This window comes from Pseudozyma hubeiensis, assembly GCF_000403515.1.
Source record: "Pseudozyma hubeiensis SY62 DNA, scaffold: PHS45, whole genome shotgun sequence".
Taxonomy (NCBI): Eukaryota; Fungi; Basidiomycota; class Ustilaginomycetes; order Ustilaginales; family Ustilaginaceae; genus Pseudozyma; species Pseudozyma hubeiensis.
In genome coordinates this window covers 1,059,901-1,076,311 of record NW_012133827.1, presented here as the reverse complement: position 1 = coordinate 1,076,311, position 16,411 = coordinate 1,059,901, and the positions used below count along the sequence as shown (strand labels likewise).

The following is a 16,411-nucleotide window of genomic DNA, read 5'->3' as shown; positions in this document are numbered from 1 at the left end:
ATCAGAAGCGGCGTTGCCAGCCTCCACAGGAGGAAAAGTGCAACCGACACACGCGCCATACCCGCAGTCGCAGCCGCCGCCTTGGACATGCACGCGCCATCAGGACCCTGAATTGTGATTCGGCTGCATTCGTGTTCCTGTTACCAACTCTCTATCATCACCTCTCTGTTCTCTCCGCTTCCCGTTCTATCGAGGCCTAGTCTGCTCGGCCATTGCTCAGAGTCACTGTCACTCCCGTTGCTTGCAGCTCTGACGCCATGATCATCGACCATCCGTGATCCGACGTCTGCTTCTCGGCAGCATCCCCACGTCTGCAGCCATCTCATCACGCATTCCTGCTGGAATCTGCAGGCGACACGGGCATCTGATCAGCATGGGCAACACACACTCCAACTCGAATGCCAGAATGGCGGGCATCGGCAATCTCGTCGCCGAAGTGGGTAACGACATCCAGTATGACAAAGGACTCGGCAATTCTCGCTTCCTCCGTGCTGTGCGAGCCAGGCACAAGTTTGGACCCATCGTCGTTAAGACTTTCGTCAAACCGGATCCATCGATGAGCCTCAAGAGCCTCGTCAAGCATATACGCATCGAACGCGAGTCTTTGGCCGACGTGCCCAACGTCCTAACCTATCAGAAAGTGGTGGAGACCGAACGCGCAGGCTACCTCATCCGACAATGGCTGCATAGCAACTTGTACGACAGAATCAGCACTCGACCTTTCCTCAGCGCCATCGAGAAGAGATGGATCACATACCAGCTGCTTCATGCGATGCGAGATGCTCACGACCGGGGCATCGCGCACGGCGACCTCAAGTGCGAAAACATCCTCGTCACCACCTCCCTGATGATCTACGTTACCGATTTCGCATCGTCTTTCAAGCCGACTTTCCTTCCGCTCGATGATCCTTCCGACTTCTCCTTCTTCTTCGACACCTCTGGCCGCAGAACATGCTACCTGGCGCCAGAACGGTTCTACGAGGCAGGCTCCAGATACGCCCCAGCCATGGCGGCATTCACTTCCAACGACGCCGAAGCGCTCGACCGTCTCGGTAACGTCCAGGCGGATCTGCTCGGTCTCGGAAGGCAGAGCGGCAAGGTCACACAAGCTATGGACGTCTTTTCGATGGGCTGCGTCATCGCTGAACTCTGGCGCGAAGGTGCACCAACATTCACTCTCAGTCAATTGTTCAAGTACCGCGAAGGCATCTTCGACATCGACGCGATGCTCGCGGGAATTCAGGATGATGCGGTCCGAGAGCTCGTCAGGAGCATGATCGCTTTGAATCCTGCAGATCGCAAGACCTTCGAGCAGTACTTACAGCAAGGACGTGGTACCGTGTACCCTTCTGCCGTTCCGGATTTCTTCCACGACTACCTTGTCGAGCTGCAACGGACATCTCCAGCCAACTCGAGCAACGCCCATGCGACCGCAGGTGCTTCGTCCGTCGATAGCGCTGCCAGTGCCTCCAACGCATCCGTCACTGCCGCATCGATGCGATCTGAGGCATCAAGCCGACAGGCACAACGAGCAGAGAGCGACGAACGCATCGAGAAGCTCTATGAAGAGTGGTCCGATATCGTGCCATTCTTTGACGATCCAGCGAATGAGGGATCTGCATCGAAATCATCGACGAGGGCCGGAACACGCTTGGATGGCATCCTTGGACGTTCTGCGTTCCAGTCGAGCAACCAGCATCGAACAGAGGGCGAGGCGCCGAACTCCGACGAACCAGGCAAAGTAGACCACGAGGATGTTTATCCGGTCCATCTGTCGATTCCTGGCCTACCACCGCAGCGAGCTTTGCTCGAGGCTGATGGAGCTCAAGTTGACGGCACGGCGCAGCTGGTGCTGTCCGTCATCCTCGCCAATGTGCGCAATTGTGTTCGACCATCCTCAAAGTGCCACGCGCTTGAGCTACTCGTCCACCTCTCGACTCGATGGCTCACGGACGAGACCAAGCTCGATCGCGTGTTGCCTTTCGCCATATCCCTCTTCGAAGACCCTTCCTCGCAGGTTCAGATGGCCGCTATCCGCAGCTGCGTGCAGACTCTAATGCTGGTCAAGATCGTCACTCCTTCCAACGCGTCCATCTTTCCCGAGTACGTCGTGCCCAATATCAAGCAATTCGGGCTCAATCCCTCTACGCCGGTCAGATGCACATTTGCCGCATCGATCGTGCCCCTGGCCGAGACGGCAGAACGCTTCTTGCAAATGTCTCAAGCCATGAGAGCGGAGGGCCTCTTCGCGGTGGAAAGCGACCTCAACGGCGGCTTCATCGACGATCAGCCCAACGAGTCCAATTATGACGAGCAGCTCCGAAGCTTGCAAGCGCTGCTGCAGGATATGATCGTCACTCTGCTCACCGATCCGTCTGCGTCGGTCAAGCGTGCTCTCCTTTCCAGCATTGCACCCTTGTGCCGGTTCTTCGGCATGGCAAAGACCAACGACGTCATGCTCAGCCACATGATCACATATCTCAATGATCGTAACTGGCTGCTCCGGGAAGCCTTCTTCGACATCATTGTCGACGTCGCCGAGGTGTCAGGCAATCGCAGTCTGGAGGAGTACGTTTTGCCGTTGATGACGCAAGCACTCTCGGATTCGGAGGAGAATGTGGTCTATCGCGTCATCAACGGACTGCGCACCATGGCCGAACGTGACTTGCTGGATCGCAGTCGCCTCTTGACCCTACTGGAAACGACGATCGGTTTCCTCTGTCATCCGAATTTGTGGTTGCGACAAGCATCTGCCGGTTTCATCGCAGCCGCCGCGGCCAGATTGGACGACGTCGACGTTTGGTCGATACTCTACCCGTCACTTCGCCCGCTCTTGCGGGCGGACGTGCAAAATCTGATCGAAGTCACCTTGCTCGACCTGGCCAGACCCCCAATCCCTCGAGCTGTCTATTCGGCTGCGCTTGTATGGGCCTCTCAAGCATCTCATTCTGTCTTTTGGAAAGGCCAGGCGGAAGGCAAGGATCCGGCCGGCCTCAAGAATGGTCTCGCCACGGAAGGCGTCGGGCTTCTGCTCGGTAAGAACGGCCGCGAGCTGATCGTGCCAGAACGAGGTCGCAGCGACGAGGACGACCGTTTTCGTGATAAGCTGAGGAGTCTGGGGATGGACGACGGCGATGAGATCAAGCTCGTTGCGCTTCGCAGCATTATACGACGTCTGTCGAAGCAAGGCTCCAAGGTTGCATCCGGCCAGCTTGAGTGGGAAGCAGGCGGAGGAGCGAATGGCGCTAGCGGTGCGAACGTTGAGGGCGGACATTTGCAGCCGAAGGCGGTCATCGAGCCGCAGTCGCTGGACGGCATCACGCCGCAGACCATCTTCTTCAGCACCAAGATCGAGCAGCGGGCGGCGTCCGTTGCCTCGGAAGGAGCTAGCGCCTACACTGGCACCTTCCGATCGCAGGAAGACGCCTCCTTCTCGGCCCAAATCGCCAAACGAAGGCTTCTGGGCCATCGTACCTCGAGCGAGAGCTCATACACCAGTCTGATTGCAGAGCTCAGACGAAGGATCAATGCAGGCACCACTGCAGAATCACAGCCGTCCGCATTCTCTTCGCGTCTCTCGAGCCTTGCTGAAGAGCATGCGCAGAGCCAGCAACGCGGCACTGCTGGCTCGGGATCTGCACCGGCCCCGTCGAGCGCTCTGTCCCAACAGACGCAGACGCGACTCGGCGTTGGAAAGGCAAGCGCTGCCGTGGCATCGACGTCGCTGACGGCAACGGGTACGATGACCGAAGCTTCTGCGCGAGCGCGCGCTCAGCATGCAGCGACCGCACACAGCTCGTCGAGACCCACACCGGCGGGGTCGCGTGCATCGACGATGCGAGGTCAGGGCGCTGGCGATGCGGGAAAGCTCGGAGCAGCGACAGGTGTCGACGGAGGCTCGAGTTCGGTGTTCACAAGCACCTACGACGGCAACGACCCTTACATTCGTGCTCACCTCGAAGCGGTCTACATGGATTCGTTCCGCGACCGACCCGAGCTAGGTCCCAAGATCCACGCAGGCGTCGCGCGAAGGAAAGGCGGCGGGCCGTGGAATCGTGCACCGACGCTTCCTCGAGCACCAAGCTCGAGCGCAAGCAAGCGTCGACCTGAAGGACGGCTTATTGCCTACTTTACCGAGCACACGGCCGCCATCACCTGTCTAGCCCTCTCACCAGACCACGCATACTTCGTATCCGGCTCGCAGGATGGAACACTCAAAGTATGGGATACGGCTCGACTGGAGAAGAATGTCACCTCAAAGTCTCGGGCCACCTATTCGGCGCAGAAAGGCGCTATCACGGGCGTCATCGCGATCGAAGCGAGCCATTGTGTCGCGTCGACAGCCACCGACGGCTCGCTGCACGTGTGGAGGATCGAGATGATCCAATCGACATCGTCTGTACCCAGATACGGCCGACCGAAGCTCGTCTCCAACTTTCAACTCAGCACACCGGACGAATACGCGACGTGTCTGATCCAGAGCAACACCGAGACATCGTCGCATTTGATCTTGGGTACGACGCTGAGCAGGTTGACCATCTTGGATCTGCGAACGATGCAGGTGCTCCAAACGCTTCGTAATCCGGTTGAGTTTGGACCCATCACGTGCCTCTGCGTCGATCGGAAGAAGACCTGGTTGTTGGTGGGGACATTGTCGGGTGTTGTCTGCTTGTGGGACTTGCGATTTGGTCTGCGGCTGCGTGCTTGGAGGGTCGGGCCCGAGGAGGGTGGTGAGATGATGTACCGGGTCAACAAGATTGCGATCCATCCGTCCAAGGGGAGGGGACGATGGGTATTGATCGCGTTCGAGAGATTCGGAGAGGGAGGAGCGGGTGGCAGAGAGGACGGTGTGCATTGTCCTGAAGTTCTGGTGGAGACTTGGGACGTTGATCGTGGAATGCGTGTCGAGACGTTCGAGACGCAGCACGAGGTTGCCGTGGGGGACGCGAAGAAAGAACATCGAAGCACCAAGCTGCGACCGGTTCTTGAAGGAGCGGATATTCGAGCCGATACGCTAAGGAACGAATTGGGGGATAGCAACGATTCGACCCGCACGGTGACACGTGTTAAGAGCGGGCATGATTCCATGCTGACGGGAGCGGCGGCGGCCATCGAAAAGCTGCTACAGCAGCAGCAGCAGAGGCAGGCGCAGGCGTCGACTGACGCTCATATTAGGACTGCAGCCGTCGATCCGTTCCCTTCCGAGACTCGGCCCGGCACTTTGACCACCGCAGCCCGTGTACCGAGTTGCGCCGTCAAAGCTCTCTTTGTCAGTCTTGAGGGCTATACCAGCTCCTCGCTTTCCAACGCGCCGTCTGCAAATCAATCCAAACCCGCGAATTCGGATGCTCCCAGCGAGCCGAGAGACGGCACGGAAACCATCCACGCAGAGACTGGCGGCGGATGGCTCGACGTGGCCAAACTCACAAGTGGCACCGAACGCATGTCGATCAACGAACCAGGGTCGACGCCGATTGCTTCCAGTCACGGCGGCAGCGGACCGGGCGGCTACATGATCACTTCGGGCGCCGACGCCCAACTGCGGTTCTGGGATCTAGGCAAACCGGAAAAGAGTCTGGTGTTGAGCGTCCCGCCTCGCATCGTTTCTTCGCACTCGCAACGATCGACGACCGCCGCCAGCGGCACAATGGTCGCGATCGATGCCAAGTCGGATTTCCGCACGATCGGCGGAACAGCACCGACGAGGGTGGTGCATACGATGTGGTTCGGCGAATCGAGCGATGGTACGGACGACGTCGTCAGGGTGGCCGGAAATGGGGGCACGCGACTCAAGTCGCCGCTGCTGGCGAATCAGACGGCCATGTACGCGCACATGTCGAGAGCGCACAAGGACGCGGTGACCGATGTACTGGTCATCGAGGCTCCGTTCCGATGCATCGTCGCGGGCGACAGGAGCGGATGCATCCGCGTCTGGGAGTGACCGTCACTCACACACACACACACACACACACACACACACACACACACACACACACACACTTCACTTGTCCAACACCCCAAATCATCTCGATTGCAATCTCTACACACTTCCAAAAACACTAAACTTCCTAACAATCGACGGACCGTGCTCCTCGTAATCCTGCTTGTTGTAGCAATAGCTGTAGAAGTCCGGCAGACTGCCCAACAGGCTTCCACCGTACCACACGGCGTAGCGCTGCATCTTGTGGCTGACGACATTCACCTCCAACCCGCTGCTCCTCATCAGGCTTCCACTGGCGCTTTCGCTCGCCGCCAACCTCCTATCGACAATGCTGCGGAGATCCTTCTTGAGCCTCTGACCAAAGTGCTGGAACATGGTGCTGCCACCGCTGAGGACGATGTTCTTGTAGAGGCCGCGACGGACGTCGATGGGCGACTGCTGGATGACGCCGTCGACTACCTCGGGGAGAGGAGTGAGGAAGTCGGAGGAGGCGATTTCCGGGTTGAAGAAGATCTCGGGTGCGAGGAAACGCTCGTAGCCGACGTCGACCGAGTACTTTCGGCCGGTGACGGTGTGCTCGCCCTCGAACCTTTCAAAGTACTTGTAGGGGTCCTCGTCGTATCGTCGGAACTCGCGGACGATGTCTTGGCAGACGTACGAGTAATCCTCCTTGATCTTCTCTGCCACCCTCCTCGAATCCTCCGGTGGGATGTTGGCTGCTTCACCGCGTTCGCGCAGCAACTGTTGAACAAAGTAGGTGATATCCCTACCGGCGATCGGAATATGCTTGATGGCAGAACCGATGACATAGCCCTCCGCCACGGGAATCACGTGCGTCACACCATCACCGGAATCGATCACGGTACCCGTCAAGGTACGATCGGTCACCTTGTTGCTCGTCCACGAAGCCGCCAGCGCCAGTACAGCCTGCACCGCAATGTACAAGCCCTTGATATTGAACGACTCGAACATGATCTCGGCGGTGTTTTCGCGGTTCTCGGGTGGATTGAGAGGCGGTTCGGTGAGCATAAAGTAGTGATCCTCGGGTTCGGCGCGGAGGTATTTGAAGATGCACTGTTCCCAAAAGCGTTCCATGTGGTCCCAGTTTTCGATGAGACCGTGACGGATGGGTTGGTCGACTTGGTAGGTTTTGGCGTTGGCATAGGCTTCGTCTCCGATGAAGAAATCGAGGTCTTCGATGCCGCGCTTTGAGGCGAGCGAGGAGGAGGTGGAGAGTCCGCCTGGTTTGGAGGGGACGTTGGGGCGGGACCCGGCACCGCCAGAAGAGCCAGCGGCGGTGGTGCGCGTTGCGATGGCGGTGGGGAAGACAAAGGATGGATCCGAGTTGCCCGCGAAACCCATCTTGGTGTACCCGGTACCATTGTCAAGGACGATGACGTTGGAGCGAGACATGGCGGGCGACGTTTTTCGGCGAGGATGCGCCGGAGGACCTGATGCGAATGCGTGGATGGAAAGATGGAGATGGGCAAGCAGGTGCTCGGGACTAGCCTGTGATGCGATGCTGTCGTTCTGATCGCAACGACCGTCCAAGCCTCGACGATGTGATGAATGTGATGCGGGCCGAAGACGGTGACAGGATACGGAGCCAGAGTGGTGAGGAGAGAGAAGAAGAGACAGCGATGTGGGTGTGGAGTACGATTGCTGGTGGTGTGTGCGTTCTGAAAATGGCAGGCTAGGCTGTGCTGTGCTGCTCCAGTCACATTTCGATTGCTGCTCAACGCCCGTGCGCTGGGTAGTTGATCAGTGTAGATCGAGCGATTCCACATCAGCCATGTGCTTCCTCATCGGTTCCGCTGTTTTTGGCCTTTGGCATCGGAACGACACGGTCTAACATTTTTACTCCATTCGAGAATTTCGGAAATGACCTCATGCTGCCTTTGCTCATGCATGCCCAACTGTGCATGACACTGATCCGCATTCCATTTGCATATCATCGTCGGAAAAAGAAGCCGCGTACAAGTCCGCGGTGGCGTCAAAATCGTACACAGCTAGCTCCCGGTGAAGACGGCGGCATGCAACGGAGTGAGATTCCGTAGATGCAGGATCAGTTGTCCAGCCCTGGCAGTGTCGGCTGTGTGCTTCAGTAAACATGGTGGGTTGACGGCTGCTAGTCGCCGGAGCACGTCTGCATCTCTTGACGGAGATCCCACATCTCGACCTGGTCATGAATGTCAGAATCTAAATGGAATCTCTTCAGCCGAGCTGCTGACTGCAGTCGGAGGAGGAAAGCGTTCAAGCAGGCACGACCAACATCCGAGGACCCTTACTGATGCACCGTGTGCTTGCCGTAATGCAGCAGATGGTCGCGCGATCAATGCATCCTGCGCGGCTGTGCTTACCCTTTTTTTTTGCTCCTCGCGGAATTAATTCTCCGGACAGATTCGACGGTTATGAAGTTCGTCAAGACCCTCGAAGAAAAAGGCTGACGTTGCAGAACAATGGTTTGTGCTACATAAAGAAAGCCTCCGCTTACTGCTCGCACATCTAATCTTCCATTCAACATCATCCTCCCGTCTCCGCAACTCAGCAATTGCGTGCTTTATCTTCCGCCAGGATGAAGCTGCTCCACCTCACGGCAGTGCTCAGCCTCGTCCTCACCGCTGCGTCTATCCACGCCTCACCCTCGATCCCGTCCGCACTCACACCCGATGAGATCACCCGCATCAGCCGACTACCCCGCAGCGAAAAGCTCGCCTTTGCCGAAGCTATCCTCGAAATACGCACCGCTTACGAGTACTCCAAGCAGCAGCAGCAGCAACATGCTCTGCTCCACAAACGTGCCTCTCCCTCTGGCTCTTTCGCTCCCGCCAACATGCCCTGTCCCAACCGGACGTCGCAACAGTCACCCGGGTTCATCCGCCCCGCCTACACGAAGCAGCTCTCCACCGGCGAAGCCGACTTTATCTCGAAACGCAGATCCAGCACTTCGGCCGCTTGGCAGAGTTGGCTGAGTCGAGCCAAGCTCGATTCGGTTCTCCCTGGAGGTGCGCAGAACTACACAAGCCAGACGGATCGATTGCCGCGGCTCGGATTCGCGCTCAGTGGTGGTGGCCTGAGGGCCATGTTGGTCGGATCCGGAACACTGCAAGGCTTCGACGGACGCAACGACACCGCCAACAACCGAGGTACGGGCGGACTGCTGCAGCTGGCCGAGTACGTCGCAGGACTTTCCGGCGGTTCGTGGGCCACCGCCAGTCTAAGCATGAACAACTGGGCCACCACTCAATCCCTCAAAGACTCCATCTGGGATCTCGAGTCCAACCTGCTCGTACCCGAGGACGGAAAAGTCTCGTTCTACGCCTCCATCCTAGCCGCCGTAGCTGGAAAACGCACCGAAGGATACCAAACCAGCCTTACGGACTACTTTGGTCTTTCCATCGCCACCAAGATCCTCAACGGCTCTACCTACGGCAACAAGTACAGCGTCGAATGGAGCGACGTCAAGAACACCTCGAGCTTCACCGACGCCTCGATGCCCTTCCCCATCATCATCGCCGACGAGCGGGAACCGGGCGAGCTCATCATTCCGAGGAACACCACCATCTGGGAGTTCAACCCGTACGAGTTTGGAAGTTGGAACCCAAACGTCTCTGCCTTTGTGCCTATCGAGATTTTGGGCTCGAGTCTGAGCAATGGCAGTAGCAGCTTGCCGAGCGGTGAATGTGTGGGTGGCTATCAGACGGTTGCTTGGGTGACGGGTACTTCGGCGACGTTGTTCTCGGGATTGTATTTGGATTTGGTCTCTAGTTCGAGCGATAGTGTGATCGTCAGTGCGCTGAAGGAGATAGCACAGGCGGTGTCGAAGGAGCAGAACGACGTTTCGCTGGTACCCAACCCCTTCTATGGATATCGTGGCGATGGCACTGTAGAGATCTCCGATCTGCGAAACATCACCCTGGTGGATGGAGGTTTGGACAACGAAAACGTTCCGCTGTGGCCTCTGGTCGAACCCGCAAGAGATCTCGACGTAGTCATCGCTATCGACTCTTCCGCCGACGTAACCAACTGGCCCAACTCCTCGGCCCTCTACCAAACCTCTCTTCGAGCCCAATACCCAGACTATCGAAGCTACGCATTCCCGCAGATGCCCGACACCAACACCGTCGTCAACCGCGGTCTCAACACCCGTCCCGTCTTCTACGGCTGCAATCCTACCCAGAACGTCACCAACTCCAACACCGCCTTCAACAACACCCCGACTCCCATCGTCATCTACCTCCCCTCCTACCCGTACACCTCGCTCGCCAACACATCCACGTTCAAGATGGACTACTCGAACGCGGAAGCGCAGGGTGTCATCGACAATTCGGTCGAGGTAGCAACGTTGGGTGGGGCAGATTCGGATTGGAGCACGTGTTTGGGATGTGCGCTGATCGAAAGGGGGTTGCAGAGGAGCGGGACCAGCAGGCCAGATGTGTGCGAGGGATGTTTGAGGAAGTGGTGTTGGGACGGCGTGACCAACACGACGAGTGCGGGACAGAGTTATAGCCCGCCGGTGGGCGTTCCGGAGTTTGTGAGCAGTGGGGGAACCATTCAGCGGACTCCGAGGTATACGGGTGGAAATGGAACCAACAGTCAGGCTAGTGATGCTGGAACGGCATCGGCTGGTGGTGGTGGTACGAATGGTGCGATGAGGGTGAGGAGCGGGCTGGGGGTGGGGTTGGGAGTGTCTGCTGCTGTGGCTGGTGGTTTGGCGTTGCTGTAGAAGGGCGAGGACGAGAGCCGTTCAGTCGATTAGCTTGAACAATGCAATCGAGTCTCACTCTTTCGGATTGGGATCGGACTGTGACAACGCATGCGACAGACTGCATCGCCTCTACATTCAATGAAGTCATGTGTCTGCGTGAAATGACCTCTTGCCTTCTCTACAATCACACAGGTGCCAACGAATCGTTGTATCTCTGTTTTTCTATCTTCCCCGTCTCCCCATCTACTGACTCTTCTTGGGAGGCTTCAACTTGGTGGGCGGCTTGACCACAAAACAAGCCATGCCCAGCTCCTCCGTGATCGTCGTGATAACATCCCAGCAGAAGTAGAGATACAACGCACCTGCGCCGACCAGACTAGCATAGATCACCTGCAGCTGCCTCTCGGGGTTGACCTGAACGTAACTCGTCGGCAGATTCGCATCCACCGCCATGAGCACCGACCAGACGATGCCAGCGTTCCAGTACGGGAAGGGCGCTTTGGTGACGTGTGCGACGATGAGCAGGCCCACGTTGTAGGCGAAGGTGATGCCCCAGTAAGAGAGGAAGGGGAGCAGAGCACGAGAGTCGGCGAGGATGAAGTTGCGGTTAGCTCGGATCCAATAGATGTTGGCGGCGATCTGCAGCACCAATGGCGTTAGGCCGAGGAGAGGAGTCAATGCGGACTGCTTGCGCGACTTGCGTGCGGCTACGACGTTGGAGTAAGAGCCGGCAATGTTGAAGAGCAGACCGAAGCACGCGAACGCCAGAAAGGCGTCGTTGAGAGGCAGGTTGAATCGACTTCCGAGATTGTCCTTGACGACGTCGAGCTTTGCCAGACCGGTGACATTGAGGATGCCACGGTCCCAGAAGAGCGGACCGCCGACGAATCCTGTCAGCGCGTAGATGAAGACAATCATCAGGATACCCTCGACTGGTCCGCTGAATGCGGAGAGGAACAACGTTCCCGTGTGGAACTCTTCCCAGGTTGTGAGGTAAAAGTTGGCGAGCGTAGCGACGAGGGAAGCGGGAGCCCAAACGGATCTTCCGAGGTTCAAAGCAGCGCAGCAGAGCACACATTCGAGCGTGGTGTTGATCGCATCGCATCCGTGATCGAACATCTCACCGAGTGGTCCAGCCATGCCGGTACGCCTAGCCTGCTTGCCATCGATGGCATCCAAGCTCTGGTAGGCAAACAAACACAGCGCCCACGTGTAGAACACCCAAGGGGGCAAGCATCTGGAAGCCGAGTCAGCCCTCGGTGCGAAATCGACCTTGGCTGCGGAACCCGGGATGCCAAAGTTGGAAAACAGCGGGTTAACCGGAAGCAGCTTGGCGTCGGAAGGGAAGGCCGAGTTGAGAGCCAGGGTGTGCGCGGTGTTATCGAGCTTGAGCTGAGTAGCGCATTCGAGACCAGGGTCGACGTAGGCTAGCGTGGCAAAGTTGATGAACACGAGCAAAAGACCGGAGAGGGTGATGGTGTTGGGTGCGACCGAGGTGGGGAAGAGCGTGACGAGCCAGTTCCAGTAGGGGCCGAGGATGTACTTGGACACGAGCGACTTGTCAGTTCCGCTGTACTTGTACAGGTGGAGGTTCTTGACCCTCGATTTGGGAATGTAGTCGAACACCATTTTGGGGATAGATGATGGTGTTGAAGAACGCTGGAATGCGGACGAAGCGAGAAGAGCTTCGTTTGTGTGGGAACGTGAAAGGCGAGCAGAGGAGTCCAAAAAAAGAAAATGGAAGATCGCTCTCTCATGCGGGTCGTTCCTCCACTCGTTCAGACGCGTTGTGCACTAGACAACGTGCTTGCTTGGCTTGGACGTCATAGCTGTCAAGGAAGGGATCGAATCAGAACGAGATCCAACAACGATCCTGCCCGATTCGCTCCTCCACCCTGACTTGCTTCCCACTTTGGCAGCTCAAGAAGATTTGGACCCTTGAAAGCCGCACTGTTGAATCCTCGAGTCACTCGTACCCTACTCTGTACTACCATCGTCTTTGCCCGACGTCTCCATCCCGCGACAGGCCGCATCTACCACCATGCGAGCCACGCGCCTCACGAGGTCTGCCGTCGACCCTTCTTCTTCCTCTTCCTCCTTCGTCTCGGCCCTGCCTCGCAAAGCACGCGTAGCCATCATCGGGGCAGGCCCCTCCGGCTTCTACGCAGCATCCCGCCTCCTCTCTCGCATCCCTTACTCTTCCACCCACACTTCCACCGCACAACCTCTGAACATCGACATCTTCGACCGCCTACCCGTGCCGCATGGCTTGGTCAGGTATGGAGTCGCACCAGATCACCCGGACGTGAAGAATGTCGAGCACAAGTTCGAGAGTGTCTCTGCCGATCCTCGGTTGAGATTTGCTGGAAACGTCAATGTCGTGCATTCCGCCGATGGGGCTGGGGAGAGACCGTACCCGGACGCGGTCCAAGTGCCGCTGGAGCTGCTGTCGAGGTACTATACGCACATTTTGTTTTCGTACGGTGCATCTACAGCTCGAGGTTTGGGCATCCCAGGGTCACAGCCAGCCGAACTGCAAGGCGTCTACTCTGCCTTGCAGTTTGTAAACTGGTACAACGGTCATCCAGCTTCACACGACCCTTCGATAGAAACTCAGCGTGCCTCCATGGACCTCGCCAACAAACACCACATGACAGTCATAGGCGCCGGAAACGTCGCCCTCGACATAGCACGCATCGTTCTACGCTCCTCCACACCGTTCTTGGAATCTTCCTCCGGACGGGTCACTTCGAACAAGGCGCCCGGGTTGGCAGCGTTGGAAGAGACCGATGTTCCCGAACCTGTGCTGGCCGAGCTGGCGAGGTGCAAGGTGAAACACGTCGATGTGTTTGCCAGACGAGGGCCGGCACAGTTGGCGTTCACCAACAAGGAGGTGAGGGAGATGCTTTCGTTGGAAGGGATAGCTTTGCGTGCCCCTGAAAAGCATTTGCTCGATTCGGCGTTGGTGCAGCTGGAGGAGTTGGCGCAGAAATCAGCGGGTAGTACTCCAGAGAGAGCCAGCGCGATCGCCTCCGAGGTACGGGTCAAGAAGCGTCTCTTGAGCTTGCTAGCCAAGGGAAGTAAGACTAAGGTCGACGAGGGTCAAGTCAAGACGTGGGGGTTGAACTTTTTCCGTTCGCCTGCCAAATTCTCGCCCAAAGACGATGGCAGCAACAATGTAGGGAGGGTAGAGTGGAACGTCACGACGTTGCAGAGCGGAAAACCCACAGCACGTAACTTGGACGCTGCCGATCCACGAAAAGCCGCTTGGGGATCCGCATCCACCGATCCCACATCTACAAACACATCAGCCTCAACCGGCGAGACAGTCACCACAGAAACAGACATGATCGTCTCTTCTGTCGGATACCAAAGCGAAGCTCTCTTCTCCACCCAGACCCCCACTCCCTCCACCTCTCTCGTGCAAAACGGCCAACTCACTCACCTACCGTTCGACCGCACCCGTCGCATCGTCCCCAACCTCGCCGGCCGCATCATCGACCCCTCCACCCGCACCCCTCTCCCCGGCGCCTACGTCAGCGGCTGGCTCGCCCGCGGCCCACAGGGCGTCATCGCCACCACCATGATGGACGCCTACTCGGTAGCCGACCTCATCCTCCGCGACCTCCACTCTCCCACCCCTGACACCTCCAACAACGCCGACCAACTCGATGCGGATCTGCTGCACAAGCTGCAAAGCGAATCCTCGAACAAAGTCGTTGGGTTCCAGGATTGGCGCAAGATCGATCAAGAGGAGAAAAAGAGAGGTGCAAGCTTGGGAAAGATCCGCGAAAAAGTACTCACCGTTCGCGAGATGCTCGATATCATCAATTAAGCTTTACACTGCAATCACACGCTTCATCCTTCCGCACGGTCCCGTCCGCAACCGAATTGATATCGTGACTATATCATGATTTGAGAAGAGTCGGCAACCTGCCTACAGTCAATGACCAAGCTCCTTAGCCGCAGCCTCAAAGCTCTCCTTGAAAATGCCACAAGCCTGTGCCAACTCGTCCTCGCTGATGTTCAACGCAGGGATGAACCTTAGAACATCAAACACAGATGTGCTGAGCAGCAGCATATCGCGCTTCAGACACTCTGCCACGACCTTCGGAGCGATCTGCTCTGGCTTCTTGACCGTCGCCGCTGCCGCATTGTCGCTGTCGGCGGTGGTGGGCGTGTTGGCGAACTGGACTCCGATCATGAGTCCGCGGCCACGAACGTCTTCGATCAGATGTCCGTACCTCGACTCCTTCTGCAGCGAGTGCAGGAACGACACCAGCTGCTCGGATCGCTTGGCGACATTGTCGAGCACGTGTTCGTCCTTGAACGCCTGGATCACCGCCGATGCAGCAGCGCACGCGACGGCGTTGCCGGCGTAGGTGCCACCCATAGAGCCAGGTTTCTGCCGCGACATGAGTTCGTTGGTCGATGCAATGCCCGAGAGAGGGAAGCCGTTGGCGATTCCTTTGGCGAAGATGAGCACATCAGGACGCACGCCCGACTCCTCCACGGCAAACATGGTTCCCGTTCGACCGAATCCAGACTGGACCTCGTCGCAGATGAGCAGCAGGTTGTTCTCGTCGCAGATCTGCCTCAAGCCATGTAGGAACGAAGCCGGCGCAGGCACGTATCCACCCTCACCGATGACCGGCTCAATCAAGATCGCCGCGGTATCCGAAGGAGCCGTCTGCTGCTGAAGCGTCAGCCTCACCTGGTGCAACGACTGACGCACCAGCTCCTCCACGTCGGTATCGACAGGCAGGCCAAAGTGAGCGTAGAAGGGGAACGAGGTGGCAAACACACCCGGCATCAGAGGACCGTGGCCTTCGCCGTAGATGGTCTTGGATCGAGTCAGCGCAGCGGTCGCAGCTGTTCGGCCGTGGTAGGATCCCTGCATGACGATGATGTTCTGCTTCTTGGTGGCAGCACGTGCGAGCTTGACGGCTGCCTCGACTGCCTCGGCGCCCGAATTCCAGAAGAAGAGCGTGTCGAGCGAGGGATGCGGCAAGATGGGCAAGAGGTTCTTGATGAGCTCGATCTGCGGTGCTGAAAAGCCAATGTTGACTTGGGCGTGGGTGATCTTGCCACATTGTTTGGCTGCGGCGGCGGTGACCTTGGGGTGGCAGTGGCCCAAGTTGCACACACCGATACCGGCAGTCATATCGAGCAGCTTGACACCTTTGTCCGTGGTGATCCAGCTGCCCTTACCATCTTCGAAGACGTGCTTCGAGAGACGGCCGATGCCCTTGGTGATGTGGGTCTCGCCGAACGCGGCGGCGTCAAAGTCGGCTGCTGGCATGGTGGGACGGAACGGCACTCTTGTCGTCGTGGTGGATGAGATGGTACGACGAGAGGTAGACGAGGCAATGGCAGAAGTGCGAGGTAGGAAGAAAGGTGCAGATGAGGGAGCGAAGCCAGCCGGGCGGCTGGCCAGGCAGGCCCTTATATGCTGGGAGGAAACAATCGTTCGCATGATGTGGCTGCAGCTGGACGAGCCTGCAAGTTATCGACTGCCGTCCAAATGAGTGACTCGCTGACTGTCGCTTGGCAACAGTGTTTCGTGATGGCAAAGAGGCGGATCATGCGACAAGAAAAAGCTGCTTATCAGTGATGTGAGGACAACAATAACGAGTCGGACCAGCCTCCGATGACCCCGCTCGGCTGTGTCTGTGCGTGATGACTGACGGCTTCGGCGCCTAATCTAAATATTAATAATGTCGGCGTGTTTGCATTTTGCGTTTTTTGTGGGCCGTGGCTGA

At 57.7% G+C, this 16,411-nt stretch overlaps 6 protein-coding genes across 6 annotated transcripts; 3 read left to right on the top strand and 3 right to left on the bottom strand.

The window, feature by feature from the left end:
* Positions 1 to 373: 373 nt before the first annotated feature.
* On the top strand, positions 374 to 5,941 carry PHSY_004824 (potential vacuolar protein sorting kinase Vps15p fragment; the record flags this gene model as incomplete). Its single annotated transcript, XM_012335436.1, has 1 exon — positions 374 to 5,941. One exon carries the CDS (start codon positions 374 to 376, stop codon positions 5,939 to 5,941), a length of 5,568 nt encoding a protein of 1,855 aa, XP_012190826.1.
* Positions 5,942 to 6,040: 99 nt separating this feature from the next.
* Positions 6,041 to 7,354, bottom strand: PHSY_004823 (actin; the record flags this gene model as incomplete). Its single annotated transcript, XM_012335435.1, has 1 exon — positions 6,041 to 7,354. The coding sequence occupies one exon, from the start codon at positions 7,352 to 7,354 to the stop codon at positions 6,041 to 6,043; it is 1,314 nt and encodes a 437-aa protein (XP_012190825.1).
* Positions 7,355 to 7,455: 101 nt separating this feature from the next.
* PHSY_004822 (predicted phospholipase) lies at positions 7,456 to 10,700 on the top strand (the record flags this gene model as incomplete). Its single annotated transcript, XM_012335434.1, has 3 exons — positions 7,456 to 7,583; positions 8,516 to 10,277; positions 10,668 to 10,700. 3 exons carry the CDS (start codon positions 7,456 to 7,458, stop codon positions 10,698 to 10,700), a joined length of 1,923 nt encoding a protein of 640 aa, XP_012190824.1.
* A 192-nt stretch (positions 10,701 to 10,892) lies between these two features.
* On the bottom strand, positions 10,893 to 12,278 carry PHSY_004821 (CDP-alcohol phosphatidyltransferase; the record flags this gene model as incomplete). Its single annotated transcript, XM_012335433.1, has 1 exon — positions 10,893 to 12,278. One exon carries the CDS (start codon positions 12,276 to 12,278, stop codon positions 10,893 to 10,895), a length of 1,386 nt encoding a protein of 461 aa, XP_012190823.1.
* A 412-nt stretch (positions 12,279 to 12,690) lies between these two features.
* On the top strand, positions 12,691 to 14,484 carry PHSY_004820 (hypothetical protein; the record flags this gene model as incomplete). The annotated part of the gene is made up of 1 exon (XM_012335432.1): positions 12,691 to 14,484. One exon carries the CDS (start codon positions 12,691 to 12,693, stop codon positions 14,482 to 14,484), a length of 1,794 nt encoding a protein of 597 aa, XP_012190822.1.
* Positions 14,485 to 14,592: 108 nt separating this feature from the next.
* On the bottom strand, positions 14,593 to 15,951 carry PHSY_004819 (hypothetical protein; the record flags this gene model as incomplete). The annotated part of the gene is made up of 1 exon (XM_012335431.1): positions 14,593 to 15,951. The coding sequence occupies one exon, from the start codon at positions 15,949 to 15,951 to the stop codon at positions 14,593 to 14,595; it is 1,359 nt and encodes a 452-aa protein (XP_012190821.1).
* Between the last annotated feature and the right edge of the window lie 460 nt (positions 15,952 to 16,411).